This window comes from Podarcis melisellensis, assembly GCF_964234715.1.
Source record: "Podarcis melisellensis genome assembly, chromosome: 10".
Lineage (NCBI taxonomy): Eukaryota > Metazoa > Chordata > Lepidosauria > Squamata > Lacertidae > Podarcis > Podarcis melisellensis.
In genome coordinates this window covers 6,068,576-6,084,037 of record NC_138542.1, presented here as the reverse complement: position 1 = coordinate 6,084,037, position 15,462 = coordinate 6,068,576, and the positions used below count along the sequence as shown (strand labels likewise).

At 40.6% G+C, this 15,462-nt stretch overlaps 1 protein-coding gene across 4 annotated transcripts in view; it reads left to right on the top strand.

Moving 5' to 3' along the window:
* PTPN12 (protein tyrosine phosphatase non-receptor type 12) overlaps positions 1-15,462 on the top strand; it is a 58,507-nt gene that overhangs the window by 34,454 nt on the left and 8,591 nt on the right. For all 4 annotated transcript variants that reach the window (XM_081927692.1, XM_081927690.1, XM_081927691.1 and 1 more), the window contains 6 exons: positions 1,387-1,529; positions 4,433-4,499; positions 4,813-4,890; positions 5,012-5,110; positions 10,924-11,009; positions 12,802-13,769. In XM_081927692.1, coding sequence (XP_081783818.1) covers positions 1,387-1,529; positions 4,433-4,499; positions 4,813-4,890; positions 5,012-5,110; positions 10,924-11,009; positions 12,802-13,769 — 1,441 coding nt within the window. The remainder of the gene's footprint in view (positions 1-1,386; positions 1,530-4,432; positions 4,500-4,812; positions 4,891-5,011; positions 5,111-10,923; positions 11,010-12,801; positions 13,770-15,462) is intronic.

Here is a 15,462-nt window from a genome sequence, read left to right as displayed (position 1 = left end):
CTGATGTCTTCTGTGTACCAAATCACTTTGCCCCTTTTGACAACATGTTAATGTGGGGTTGAAATGGCCTTGCGACATGCGATAACTGGCAGGATAACGCCTCCAACTGTCAACCGTCCTGAAAACTTTTTGTATTTGATGTTTTAATAATGTGATTTTATGTTGTAACCGCCCTGAGACTTGCAGGTATAGGGCAGTATACAAATTTAATAAATAATACTTAAAATTAATAATAACTTGACATCCAAAAGACACAAAAGGAGTTTTTGGTCATTTGGGGCAGTGGCATCTCAACTCAAATCTTGACTTTGAGATGATGCTCCTTCAGTTGCTTATTTGTGTGGTTTAAATGCTTCTTGGTGCATTATGAGGCACTTGAGTGGCTTCACTTTTTAATAATAAAAATAAATTTGAGTGTCGTGCGCATTGGGATCTGGGCTGAGCTTAATGGTGGTTTTGTTGCTTCATCTTGTATAGTTTGCAGAAATGTTTCTAGGCCTTGTAAATTTAAGTGATTCCTGAGAAGCTGAATTCACTACTTGGTTCTAAATTCTACCTCTGGCAGAACCTATCTGTATGTTGTTGTCAGTAGCCCTGCATAAGAGCCTAGGGTGCCATGAATGGGCTGGAGTGTATTTGTAAATGCTCAACAAACAGAAGCTTAATATTTGACGGACTTGGGCTTTAACCCAGTGTCTGTGTCAACTTTTAAGTGAAGCAAATTTTGCAACTTGTGCTATTTCAGAGACACCATATGTAGTCTTTGAGTTTGTATTAATTTATTAAAATTATATTCATTATGTAGGAAAATAATTATAAACTTGTTGGTCTGTGGTGTGCTTACCACGTAAAATGTAGCCTCATGAGCTCTATACGGTGAGCCATTTGTGTGAAGCAGCTCCTACACTTCCTTATTTACTTCATTGTTTCTTTAAAAATATTTCTTAATGGTGGTATTTCACAACACTTTTATTCACTTTTCTCTGAGTACCTGATCAGCTCCCAAAATGGACAGTTTCTACAAGCCAACTTTCAAAGACATGGGTAGGCAAACTAAGGCCCCGGGGCCAGATCAGGCCCCATCGCCTTCTGAATCCGGCCATGGATGGCCCTGGAATCAGCGTGTTTATACATGAGTGGAATGTGCCATTTATTTAAAATGCATCTCTGGGGTATTTGTGGGGCCTGCCTGGTGTTTTTACATGAGTAGAATGTGTGCTTTTATTTAAAATGCATCTCAGGGTCATTTGTGGGGCATAGGAATTTGTTCTCCCCCCCAGTATAGTCCGGCTCCCCACAAGGTCTGAGTGACAGTGGACCAGCCCCCTGCTGAAAAAGATTGCTGACCCCTGTCCAAAGATATAACACAACCTTTTTTTCTTCTAGGAAACACGTAGGGTTTATCAATTTCATTATGTGAATTGGCCTGACCACGACGTTCCATCATCTTTTGATTCTATTCTGGACATGATCAGCTTAATGAGGGAATACCAGGAGCATGAAGATGTTCCTATTTGCATACACTGCAGGTACAAATTAAAATTTTCATGCAGGAATTTAAATGGGGGATCCTAGAAAGTATTGTTTTTTAACTTTGGAATTGATGGCTTTCATGTGTTGTCTTTGTGTATGTAAGTTTAACAGTGCATTGCAATCAGCTGGTCAGCTCAATATAGTTTGAGGGTACTAAACCTAATCTTGAGGATAAAGCGGCAGAATCATATTAACATGGATGCATAAACATTTGTAAAAATCTATGGCTAGTGCATCTCTTTGATATTTTCATTGCCATACTGCTGTAGTATTATAGGATATGTACATATCAGGATGCACTGCATTACTGAATAAAGTTAACATTGTTGCAGCAGTAACAATTTTTTGTGTAATTTTATTTGGAACCTACGTTAGTGGGTGGTATATAAATATCATACATAAATAAATATTGAGTGGAGGCAAAAGATGTAACCAAACCCAGCCCATTATTTTGGAAGGAGAGAAAGTATGCGTATACAGGAAGCATGCTACCTTAAGTACAAGAGACAGATAAAATGCAGCAAGTGCCTCTTCATTGTGGGTTAAACGTGCTTCTGTTTCTAGACATTTGTAGAAGTGAGTGTAACATATTCATTCATGAGATAGATATTAAAGTCAAAAAGTTGTCACCGTGTGTGATACCAATCTTGATGTCTCTGTAATGGTGTGGGGTTTTTTTGGGCGGGGGCTACATTGTACTCTAGAGTGTGTTTAATTCAAAGCATCCCTTATATTTTAATTTGTCATGTCTTCAACACCTGTTAATTATTCTGTGAGTGTTATAGGAATTTCTTAAATCAAGGAATACCGTATTTTTCGCTCTATAACACGCACCCGACCATAACACGCATGTAGTTTTTAGAGGAGGAAAATCCGCAGGCATGCCACCCGTAGGCATTCCCTCTATAACACGCACAGACATTTCCCATTACTTTCTAGGAGGAAAAAAGTGAGTGTTATGGTGCAAAAAATACGGTACAGTGGTGCCTCGCAAGACGAAATTAATCCGTTCCGTGAGGCTCTTCGTATAGCGGTTTTTTCGTCTTGCGAAGCAAGCCCATTGACAGCTTAGCGGATTAGCGCTACAGCTGTCAAGCGGCTTCCAGCGATCAGCTGTTAAGCGGCTTATCAGCGGAACAGCTGATAAGCGGCTTAGCGGCTTAAGAAAAGGGCAAAAAAAGCGAAAAAAACCCGCGGGGGATGCAAGATTTTTTTCGTCTTGGGAAGCAACCCCATAGGGGAATTCGTTTTGCGAAGCGCCTCCAAAACGGAAAACCCTTTCGTCTAGCGGGTTTTTCGTCTTGTGAGGCGTTCGTCTTGCGGGGCACCACTGTACTTTCTCAAAAACACATTGCCTAGAATTCTTGACAGAAGAAATGCATACGGCCCAAAGATTCTCACTCCGCTTCTGCCATGCTACTAGTAAACAAGCCAGAGTCATACTTGTCATGATATCTGAACCATGGTACATTGTTTCCCTTAATAAATCATGTCCTATGTCAGATCTAGACAAATCTACAATGTGCAGATTTTTTTTAAAAAAAACATACATTCTGGTCAGCATCCCTAGGGTTTGGCACTTGCACTATTCAAAAGGATGTATTTCATTCTGTAGTTGTGTGATTTGTGGTTATATTGTATTGTGATGGCCATTGGCTATAAACAATAAAAATCTATTGATTTGATTGATTGATTGATTGAAGTCCTAAGCCAAGAGCAAACCTTGGTTGCGATTCATGGGATGTGTGAAAAGAAACAAACCACAACCCTATATTCGGATGTTATGACATACAGTGGTGCCTCGCAAGACGAAAAGAATCCGTTCCGCGATTCTCTTCGTCTAGCGGTTTTTTTGTCTTGCGAAGCAAGCCCATTGACAGCTTGGCAGATTAGCGCTACAGCCGTCTAGCGGCTTCTAGCGATCAGCTGTTAAGCGGCTTAGGAAAAGGGGGGGGAAGCGGAAAACCCCCGCGGGGACTCGCAAGAATTTTTCGTCTTGCGAAGCAACCCCATAGGGAAATTCGTTTTGCGAAGCGCCTCCAAAACGGAAAACCCTTTCGTCTAGCGGGTTTTCCGTCTTGCGAGGCGTTCATCTTGCGGGGCACCACTGTACTATTCTCTGGCTTGGTGCTCAGCAGAGCAGAGCAATAACTTTTCAGGTACATGCACTAGCATGCTGTGTGGTCCACATTAAACAACAGTTGGATTTTAACTATAATTTATTGTAATATGTAAACCTGGCCTGTATCTTGAAAATAGGACTCACAGATAGTTTTTTTATTTTCAACTACCCTTTGTGCTTAACTGTAGTTGAAATAAAATGTAAATAGTCACCAGCTGATAAATAATAATAATAACAATAATAATAATAAATTTTATTTATATCCCGCCCTCCCCAGCCGAAGCCGGGCTCAGGGCGGCCAACAACAATAAAAGAGTACAACATTCTAAAATCATTTCATTACAAAATTAATTCAACTCAAATTGATGGCAACCATGAAATGGCAAATAAATGGACTGATTCATTTTGATGTACTGTATGTAGAAAATGCCTATGTGGCTTACCCTAACAATTGTATATGGTTATTATGATTGTTGTTACAATATAGTCCTGTTTTATATGTATTGGCAATGTGTTTGTTGAAGAGGGACATATTTTTGGGTGTAGATCGGTACGTTGAGTAGAGAAAACCTTGTAGATTTATGCTTTTGATATGAAAACACAAACCACTAGTGATTATAACAAAAATCCAGTTGGTGATAATTCAGAATTGTTTAAACATCAACTCTAAAATAGCTTTTCAAGGATACCTCCTGTTAAGTGTTTGGTAGGTATGAACAGAAATGCAAAGTTTTAAGCCTCCTTTTCTCTTATGGTGTTCATCTTTTTCCACTATAGCGCTGGGTGTGGAAGAACAGGAGCCATCTGTGCCATAGATTATACATGGAATTTGTTGAAAGCTGGGGTAAGGAGGATTTATAGCAATCTAATGCTGCAAAACTAGGTCATCTTATGCCAGTCATTAGAATAGAGTTTTATAGGGGAGTAATGGAGTTCTCCTCAGTGTGCGAAATTGAACAGGATTTGAAAATGAGTTTTAAGTTAGATAGTACCTTTTCCCGTAGCAGCAATGAAGTTTATTTTCCTTTTTCTTTTGCTACTTCTAATTAGTTCATGATTGCAATAGAAATACTAAATACTGAAGCATTTTGTGACTTCTAGATAGTATTTGAACCAAAGTACATCAGTGGACAACCTTCTGCTCCTTTGTATTTCAGAAAATACCAGAGGAATTCAATGTGTTTAATTTAATACAAGAAATGAGGACACAAAGACATTCCGCAGTACAGACTAAGGTAATACTGCTTTCAGTTGAGAAGTTGAGTAAATGGCTGTGACATCACCACTTTGTGAAATAGTGTCTTATATACTGCTTATATATTTGTATGCTAATTTTGGTTTTTATCATGCACCCAGGAACAGTATGAACTTGTTCATCGAGCCATAGCACAGTTGTTTGAAAAGCAACTTCAAAAATATGAAAGTTGTGCAAACTGGAAAATTGCAGATGGGCTGGTAGGTGTTTTTCTCATATTTCATGAAATTTGAAATAGTAGCTTTTCCTTATTGTTAAATTACCCTTGTTCATCTTAGTTTTTTTTTTGTGGTAATAAGATACCGTATTTATTCGAATGTAATGCACCATCAACCTAGTGCTCACCTCAATTTTCAAAACCTTGAAACCAAAAAAGTGCTGGCAAATGTAAATGCGCCATCACATGCACACCCTACTTTTTGTGATGTAATTTGGCCCCAGAAGGTGTGCATTACATTCGAGTAAATACGGTATTAAAATCCAAGCTTGTTTGTATGAGTTTGCTGCCAATTGGGCTCTTTCTAAATGGGGTCAGTTTACTGCAACAAACTTTATTCCATTGAATTCTTTTGAAAAGAAACCAAAGTCATTGTCTTCTTTTTCTTCTTGAAACTGTTACTGTGGTTATTATTGTTTCAGCACTGGTTGCATAGCCAGGATGCAGTCTCTTTCCTCTTCCCCACCTCATTCCATTGGTATGTGATCAGAAATTGCTTCCACACTTGCACCAAGGGGTAAGGGGTGAAAGTGGATATTTTTAATTTCTGGCTGTATTCCCTCGTGTCTTGAGGAGTCTCACTCTAAGGGGTTCCTGATGTTTCTGCAGAAGGTTTTCTGAATGCTGCGGGGAGCAGCATTGAGAAGGGGAGGCAGAAAGTTTTGGTGCATTTGCAGTGTTGAGAGCATGTCTCATTGCATTTTGGCCCATGATAATTAGTGTGATATGACACAAGGGACTTATCTGACAAATTATGTTTCTGATATCGGCATGACTTACAATAGATAATACAGTGGTACCTCGGGTTACATACGCTTCAGGTTACAGACTCCCCTAACCCAGAAATATTACCTTGGGTTAAGAACTTTGCTTCAGGATGAGAACAGAAATTGTGTTCCGGTGGTGCAGCAGCAGCAGGAGGTCCCATTAGCTAAAGTGGTGCTTCAGGTTAAGAACAGTTTCAGGTTAAGTACGGACCTCCAGAACGAATTAAGTACTTATCCCGAGGTACCACTGTACTCAAAGAGGTTAAACTATCCAACCTAATGATACTTAGTAGGTTTGTTTTGGAGCAAACCTCTCAGTTATTGAATGCATTATTAGAAACAGGCCTTGATGCTGTGTTTTCGGTTAAAACGGAAAAAACTCATTAGGGCTATGCCTTTGGTTTGTATCATAGTGTTGAGTTAATGAAAATAAAGCTGAATACCCAAGTTACGTAAGGATTATTGTTTTCAGCTGAAAACTGCCCACCCCTTTAATTCTCAGCTGGAAACTGCCTCCACCCCCAACAAGTTCTAGTAGTCCACATAGGATTGAGCTGGCCTGGCCTAAGTATAGTTTAGGAGCACATTCTTGTCCAACATGCTCTACCAGTGTCAACTTTCTTGACTATATTTTATTTCTAGATAATAACAGCTGAAAAGGATGTTGCACAATACTCTTGTTGGACTGACTGTGGTTACAGGCAAAGTAACCACACGCAGACAAAGCCTTAATCTTCCCTCTGCAACTGCTTTGCTTATAGTTACCACAAAGATCTGCTGCAGACTTCTCTGACTCTTAGTCTGGGAGGTAAACAGAAAATGCTTGGGAGAAAGAATCTTCTTGGGTCTTAGTCATCAGTGGGCATGCTGAGGCAAGCCAGGAGATGCAGTTCAGTTGTAGAACCTTACACATTACCTTTAGTAGCTTTCTGTGTCCAGGTACCTCCATCCAAGTTTGCCAGGAATTGTAGAGAATGTGGGGAGGGGGTTGCCTCAGGATGCGGGGTCCACAGCAACAGTGTAATAGGATTGGGCTTCCGTGCACATATCCTGCTTGTGGGCTTATCATAGGTTTCTGATCAGGCCCTGTGAGGTTGCTGGACTGGCCTTTGGCCTGTCGCAGCAGAGCTTTTCCAGAAGAAATTGTCCTTCAGTGCCTAAAGGCACTGGGGAAGGAAAAAGTGGCAAGAGAGACTTACTGATAGCCATCTTCTGCATGCGCCTGAGGACTAGAGAAAAGGGTCATCTTTATTTTTAACTAAGTAGTGACAGCGGTAGGAGTCTTTTGTTTTGCTCCCTCCGTCTTTGGCTGCAAAGTCAGAAAAGGTGGGAAAAGATGGCTCCCTTCCCTCTCTCTCTTTCCAATTCACTGAGAACACAGGGAAGGGAGGACCACAATAGCATTTATTATTATTATTTGACTTTAAAAAGAGCATAACATGATTGAGTCTTTCTTAAGGTAAAGGTACCCCTGACCATTAGGTCCAGTCGTGCCCGACTCTGGGGTTGCAGCGCTCATCTCGCTTTACAGGCCAAGGGAGCCGGCGTACAGCTTCCGGGTCATGTGGACAGAATGATTAAGCCGCTTCTGGCGAACCAGAGCAGCGCACGGAAATGCCGTTTACCTTCCCGCCGGAACCTATTTATCTACTTGCACTTTGACGTGCTTTCGAACTGCTAGGTTGGCAGGAGCAGGGACCGAGCAACAGGAGCTCACCCCGTCGTGGGGATTCGAACCGCCGACCTTCTGATCGGCAAGCTCTAGGCTCTGTGGTTTCTTGGCCACATCCTTATTATTTGAAGAAATGAAACTATTTGATGATGGTTGGGGTCTTGATACACAATTGTCTTCCTAACAGGGCATCACATCAGTTCTAGTAGGCAGAAACCTAATTTACACCTATGCAGGAAGTATAAAGTAAAATTGCAGTAATTGTCTGGAGGAGCTTCTCTTCCATTAACCAAAATAAGCATTTTTAAAGAAGTGTGTTCCATATCGGCTCGAATGCTTATCACCCCATTTAGAATAGAAACATAACAACGCTATTAAAACCTCACATTTTAAGAGAGTTTGTTAAATACTTTAAGTAAGGGTTCGCCAAGTTGTCCATTTTCTCCTGTGAATTTTTGACAACTTAGATCACCATTTGTGTCCCTGCTGTTGGGATCATTTATTTCATACTTTATATTTCAAGAGAAACTCTTTAATATGATGACCAATTTCCTGGGTGTTTAAGGTAACCTTAATGTATGTGGGAGATTGAGTTCTGTTGCTGTGCCGAATCTAGTGGCTTCTTTGTTGGCAGAAAAGAACTTTTAATTCCTTTCCAAGTTCCACAATGGCTGCTGCATCACAAATATGTGTGGACAAAGCCATGCCTGTGTGTGTTGTGTTATTTCCCCCCTCTGTTTTAATTAAACCCCAGCCATTTCAGCATAGAGATTGGCTTTTCCTAGCAGTGCCAATGGACCAATTTTTTTCCATAAGCCACATTCTGGTTCATAAGCATATAATCAGCTTTTGAAAATTACTAGACCAAGCTCTTGTGGGCTACACAATATCTTTTGCATCAAAGCAAATTCTTTATTAAATGTAGCTACTGAAATAAAATAGAATAACATTTGCCTAGGAAAATAGGCAATAAGTTGGCTGAAGAAAATCTGATTTAAAGAGGCAAAGGTTTTCTCTTGTAAGACCACCATCTGTTCTTCCCCACCGTAGATGAGCTCATCTTCATAACATGCATTATACCTTCTTGGGTTTTGCTTTGTTTTTTTGATTGCCAGAAGCTAATGTCTTAATCCACATGTTCAGTAGCCATAACATTTGGTACATTAATTGAGGACATGACATGAAATGGATTAGGCTGCTCAATGATACTTTAATGCAAAGGAGAATGTAGCTGATGGTGCAGGGAGTAGGAGTAAATCTTCGTCCTTGAGCAGTTAAACAAAAGCACTTCTGTTAATGTTCTGTAATGGCAACAAGGGGTTGGATGCTAAGGCAATATGTTGAATTAGATGGGTTTATATGGTACATTTGACTCTTTCAGTAGATACTGCTTTTAATCTTATTTAATGATATAAGCTCCTGGGTCTATTTTCATAGATCTCTAGTAGTCTGCCCTTGGCTCTGTTCTTCCTTTCACCCTCCTCGTTCTACACAAGCTAATTTGCTCTCAATTCCTTGGTATCTTTCTCATAAACTCTCAGTTTGCTGCCTTGAAACAATGTTGAGAAATATTTGCTTCTCATAACTGAATTATTTGAAAATATTTTATGCCTGGCTTATATATTGCAGAATATTTTGAGTTAACACCTCTCTAGCTACCTGCCTTTTTAATTTTTTTTAAAATAAGTCCTGGTCCTGTCTTCTCTCTTTGCCTTGTTCAGACACTTTCCCAGAAGTCTTACATAGTCTGTCACTACTTCGCTATTAAATATATTATGTAAAGATCTTTCAGCAGTAGCTGGCCTTTTCACTGGGCTGTAAATGACTAAACAGTCATTAAAATATTTTAAACTTGTACTCATAACATTCAAATCTGTTGGCTGGCTTGAGACTTTTTATTAGGAATTTTCACAAGGTACAATTATGCTGCAATACAATGATCTAGCAATTAAGAATAAAGAAAATGAACACATCTGTTATTATTTACAGTTTCAACTAAATTTTGTTGGGTTACTAACAAAAAATGTGAATAAATATTATGAGAGTTTTATAATACTGTGTACTTCGTAATGTCATGTGGATTGTTTGGTCCATGTTGGCTGCAGTTGGGTCTAGCCAGTGATTCTCAGCTTAGGGGCCACAGAGTCTGCAAGTTATGCTCCTCCAGCCACTGCTTGATTCCTCAGTCACCCTCTTCTTTGCAGTGGTATCTCCAGGAATGCTCTCTTATTGCTAAGAAGCTTGTGACCAGTGGAAAATTGCAGCTTTGGCCTATGTCTTCCCCACTTTTCTTAGTTGGTGCTTGGTGTGAGCTGGACTTGGGAGAGCAAGATACAGAAATGCAGTGGTTTTTTGCTTTTTATTTACCACTGTGCTCCTCTGTCTGCAAAGTGCATTATGCCTGGTCTTTTCTGGTCTTTCATGTTACACTATACATAGCACTTACGGTTGGGAGGCAGAATGCATGGCATGGCGGCTTGAAGGCCTTTAATTTGATTTTAGAGGGCTCTGTGCTATGGAGCATTGGCGGTCTTTCTGCTATTGATGGATCTACAATTTTTCCCTTAAGGGGCAAAAGTCCCTTGCTCTCCCCCGCTCCCTCCCAGTGTGTTTACATTAGCAGTGGTGGCAGCAGCAAGGGGGAGACAGAAGAGGAGACAGAATTATTTCTCCCCTTTGCCCCCTCCCACTACTGCTGCCAAAGTGTTGAAGGAAAGTTTTCAAAATGCAAGCTTCCTTCTGTTGCTTATCCCAGCAGCAGAAGGGGAGAATTTTTCTGTGCTCTGAGAGCATCCCTGTGCCTCCTCCTTTGTAGGTCAGCTGGATAACCCAGCCTCCTTGCAAATCCCACCCTGCGGTGATCTTTTCCACTTCCAAATTTGAGATCGAAAGGATCAGCACTGGACAGGCTTGGATAGCCAGCAGAGATCCAAAGGAAAGCTCAGAGATCCTTGGGAAGCACACCCAAAGTTGAAACACACACATTCACAGCAAGGCTGTAATGTTGCCACCTCCCTAACCCAGGACCTGCTTTTTACTGATTGCATTTGGGTCCCTTGTTTTTGGCATTATTGGGCCTTATTCATATTCATAAAACATAATTCAGATGAGAATATGAAGAACAAATGTGTTGTAGGTTATAATTTTGATTCCTTTATATCGTCACACTAGAAAAACTCCCGATTAAATTTGAGTCATGTGAAATTATACTATTCATTCATAGAGTATTTCTTTGTGCTCACATTTAACACAATATGCACAGCAACTCAATCCTAAGCTGGTGTATGTTTTGGTTTTTGTGTGGATGTTTCTCTTAACCTTTGAATAAAACTTTGGTGGATTTAATGTTCTTGACAGGACGAAGTTGGCTCAGAAAATACCGCCAGTTCTGGAGAGCTTGAGAAACAGGATTCACCTCCACCAAAGCCACCTCGAACTCGCAGGTACTCCTGGAGAATTACTCATAGGAAATCGTTTATTATGGACCCATTTTATTTCCATTAGTATCTGGTCAGATGAGCATATGCCCAAGAACAAATTTAGTCAGCTTATTGGTGTAAGGCAGGAATGGAGAACCTCCAGATGTTGCTGTACTACAACTCCCATCATTCTTGACCATTGGCAGTACTGGCTGGGACTAGGGAGAATTGTAGTCTAACAACATCTGGAGAGGCACATGGTTCCACTTTCACCCTTGGAACATTTCATAGGGTGCTGTATTTATGTAATATTAATTTGATAGTACTCTCATCAGACTCCGGTCTGGTAGTCCGTAAGATGTTTAAGAAGGCAAGCATTCTGTTTCTTGGCAACTTCTTTTACGTTAGGGAGAAACATTCCCAGGCCACATCCTCCCAACAGATTCAGTTTACTGAGTTGCAAGTTAACATAATAATTTTAAAGATTTTACTGAACGTTGCATTATAGTCTTATTTTCCTAATTCAATGAAGGAAAAGCACCCTGGCTGATGAGACTCACTTTGCCCGTCAGCAGACACTACTGCTCATCACATCTTGCTAAAGAAAGAGTTTTATTATGTCAGCCATGTGCTTTTTGCTTCATGATTTCCATGAAGTGCCCTTCTATAATGGTTGCTTACTATCTCTGTGCCTGTCATCTGTTCCATTTTAAGCACTTACAAACATCTTCATCCTATTTCATATTTGACATTCTTGTCCTTTCATTCATCCTTGAAGCAAGTGTAGTCATTTGATGCTTGTAGAGAAAGCTGCGCTTAAGAAAAATTCTGGATTTTCTGTAAAATAAATCCACCTGGTGACATACTTTCTGAATCTTAAGGCATGCAAGTCCATAAATCATAGTATTGTGTGTGTGTGTATCTGCTAACATCTCCAGTGGTAACAAAAGAGACAAGGTGGAAATATATTGTAGATTGGTTTGCTACATTCTATATACCTGGGTAAATGTCAGGGTTATGGACCTCTGACAAACAATGTATTTTATATCTACATGCAATAAACTGGAAAATTATATAACTGTGGCCTAATTCAGACTTCAGCAGTCTAATCAAAACAAGGTTGCACGAATCAGGCAGTTAATCCAAGGATAGTCCTCCCTATACATTCTTTCAAGTATGGGCTTTCCCACAGACTGCTTGTGTCCCATGTTATATGTATAATAGAGGGGTTATTCCATCATATCAGGAATGTCATAATCAGGAAGGCATTCAAATGTTCTGTCAAACTTACTAGAAGCTGGTGCAGTCGTCATGCTTTGTTGCAGTAAGCATTATACCCCTGCCCCTCCCAACACATGTAGTTCAAATTTTGCCACAAGGGGGCATGGCTTTCCTGCAGACTGCTGAGAATCGCATGCTTTATTGTAGATTTTAAGCAATAAATAGTAGGTTCTGGTGGTTGCCCATAGGCAATAACAGCATGATGCCATCTTTTCTTCATGTGTTAAATGCTTTCTTGATACTTAATGTGTTTCTGGGTTGACCTTTATTCAAATATTGGATGTAAAAGTTAAGGGTGTTTGAAGAAAGTTTTGTTTCCTGGGATTATTACAAAACTATAGCATTTGGTTCCTATTTTTTGCATTTTTGTGGATTTTGACATTCTAACTATTTTGGATAAAATGTGCCTATTTCTTTTTACTGTGAACATAATTCTGAGAACGGGTTTTTAAAGTTCATATTCTGAATAGGTAGCTTATATAATAAATGCATATAATCCTTAATTATGGAGTACTTACACAATTATTCTCTTTAGCTGCCTTGTAGAAGGAGATGTAAAAGAAGAAATTCTGCAGCCTCCAGAGCCTCATCCAGTACCGCCCATTTTAACACCATCCCCTCCTTCAGCTTATCCCACAGTAACAACTGTTTGGCAGGACAATGATAGATACCATCCAAAGCCTGTTCTGCACATGGTTTCTTCAGAGCACCCAACAGACCTCAATGAAAACTACAATAAGTCAGAAGAGCATCCAGGGAAGAATGAAGTCTCTGAACGTGTAGAGAAAAAGCTTGAGCGCAACTTGAGTTTTGAAATTAAAAAGGTACCCCTTCAAGAGGGGCCAAGGAGCTTTGATGGGAACACCCTCTTGAATAGGGGACATGCAATCAAAATTAAAACTGGCTCATCTTGTGCGGTGGATAAGACACCTAAACTACAGGAACAAGGCTCAGGAGATGCTCCTACAGATACCTTCCAAAACTCTTGTATAGAATGCAATATGCAGCCACTGAATGAAGCTGTAACATCCTCACCTGAAGGCCATCAGTGTCTGGTAGGTTCTGATCCACTGCAAAGACCAGACTGTTTGCCTCTCAAAGAGAAGGGACATGCTATGTGGTCGTTACAAGGGACAAAAAATGTACAGCCAACATCAACACCAGAGGACACATCTCCAGCTGTTTTATGTCATGGGATTAAAAATCTGTCTGTAGTCTCGAACTCACCATCTCAAATGGATGCTCCTTCCAGTGAATCAGCGGATCATTATCACAGTGGCACGCTTCCAGTTAGAGTACCCCTTTGTTTTACAAATCCTCTGCATTCTGATGATTCTGATACAGATGAAAGAAACTCTGATGTGTCTATGACACAAAGCATGTCTAATGTTTCAACTGCAAGTGCCACGGTTTCTGTGGCTGCTGGCACAGAAAACGTTTCCGCTAGAAAAGTATTGCCCATGTCCATTGCAAGACAGGATGCCTCAATCATAGCTGATAAAGGTAAGCTTTACTAGATGCTATCCATATTAGAAATACTAAATTCGTAGAGTTGGATCCTAAGCTTGTGAAAGGGAAAGGTTCCTTGTGCAAGGATTTTCCCCATCCCTTCCTGAACAACATCAGCTGTGTGTGGGAGTGCAAAATTGGACCGAGGTGCCTTTCACAAGCACATTTTCACTTGCACATACTGAACCCATGTGCTTTTCAGTGAGTCCATCACAGACCACACTGTTCAGCAGTGTTGGGGTTGCAGCTGGAATTGGCTGGCGGCTAAAAAAGATCCTTCTGCAACCTTTGGATCCAACTTAGAAAACTAAGGGGTTGTGCATATTATGAAGGTAGGTGCCAACACTCATCACATTTTGGTAACAGCTAAAAACATTTATTCTCTCAGATCTTTGCTGGGTATCTATACAAGTTGACCACAATAACTTCATGTGTTCGCTTTGACCTAATGTTTGCTGCTATTTTATTTATTCTGCTAGTAGGTTTTAATAGTGTGAGCAAGCAGTCCTTGTTTTTGGGCCCCCTACGTGCTCCCAAAAATCTAATATGAAGTGTGACGGGGGGTGACATATGGGGCAGGGGCTGGAGGGGGAGAAGTGAAATTAGAAGTTTATGTGAAACTGCTACGTGGAAGTTTTCATAAACGAGAGCCAACATGAAGTGGAGTAGGACTGGCCATTAATTTGTTCAGGTTGGCCTTGGAAACATCAGCCTTGGTAGTAGGGAACAGCTGCTGTCTTGGGGAGGGGGCAGTGACTATTAGTCACAGCTTCCAATTCTGTTAGCTTTAAGCAACCAGCTCTCCTGCATGGGTAACAAACACTGGATCCTTGTAGGGCTGATTTTTGGAAAAAACACAATAGACTTTTGAGTACATTGTAAATCCCCCGAGTCTAAACCACTAACTTACCTTTGGGGAGCTGTGTTAGCCCAACTGATAGGCATAGATCCATTTAAAATAGTTTTTAGAGGGATTAGCAGGAAGCCGTAACCAAAGGTTGCAGTGTTATTTTTCCAGGCACCAGTTACCACAGAAGTTTTATAGAATTGTTTAGGGCTTGCAAAGCTGGGATAGGTTTCAGGAGGGGGAAGAGGGAAAAGGAGATCTTTATCTGCCCTCTTGAAGCCTCAATTTACCGTGCTAAAAGAATGGGAGGGTAGAGGTTTATAGAGGTCCTCCTTTTCCTGAAATCTCTCCAAATAGCATGGAGGAGGTTAACACTCCAAACACAATTCCCTTTCCAAGATGTATGTGTTGTGTTCCTGAGAGTGGGAAAGGAAAAATGTGTCCTCCGTAATAAACCTTCTCCACTTGTGACAGGGAGTGATCTCTTGGTGTGCACCTCACTTCTCCAATTCCGAGGCACTTACTAAGGTTTGAAACATACAAATTTTGTGTGTGAAATCTCAGAGTCCAGAAAAGCAATCAAACTGCTGCTTTAGATTATGGTAACATGCTTTTCCCCTGTGTGTTTCTGATTGAAGGTGCTGTTTAGCTACAGTAGGGCATGTTTTTTAATGGAAAAGGAAACAGGGTTTTTTTGGCAATTTGTCCGGGAAGTAACCAGTCATCTCCTGTTGTCCTTAGTGTTTCCACACAGGTGTCCTTCAAATGCAGCCACTGCCATGTGGGAACTGCTTATCTAAGATCAGATGCCATGGGGCTGGGGGCTGCATGTGAATTGGG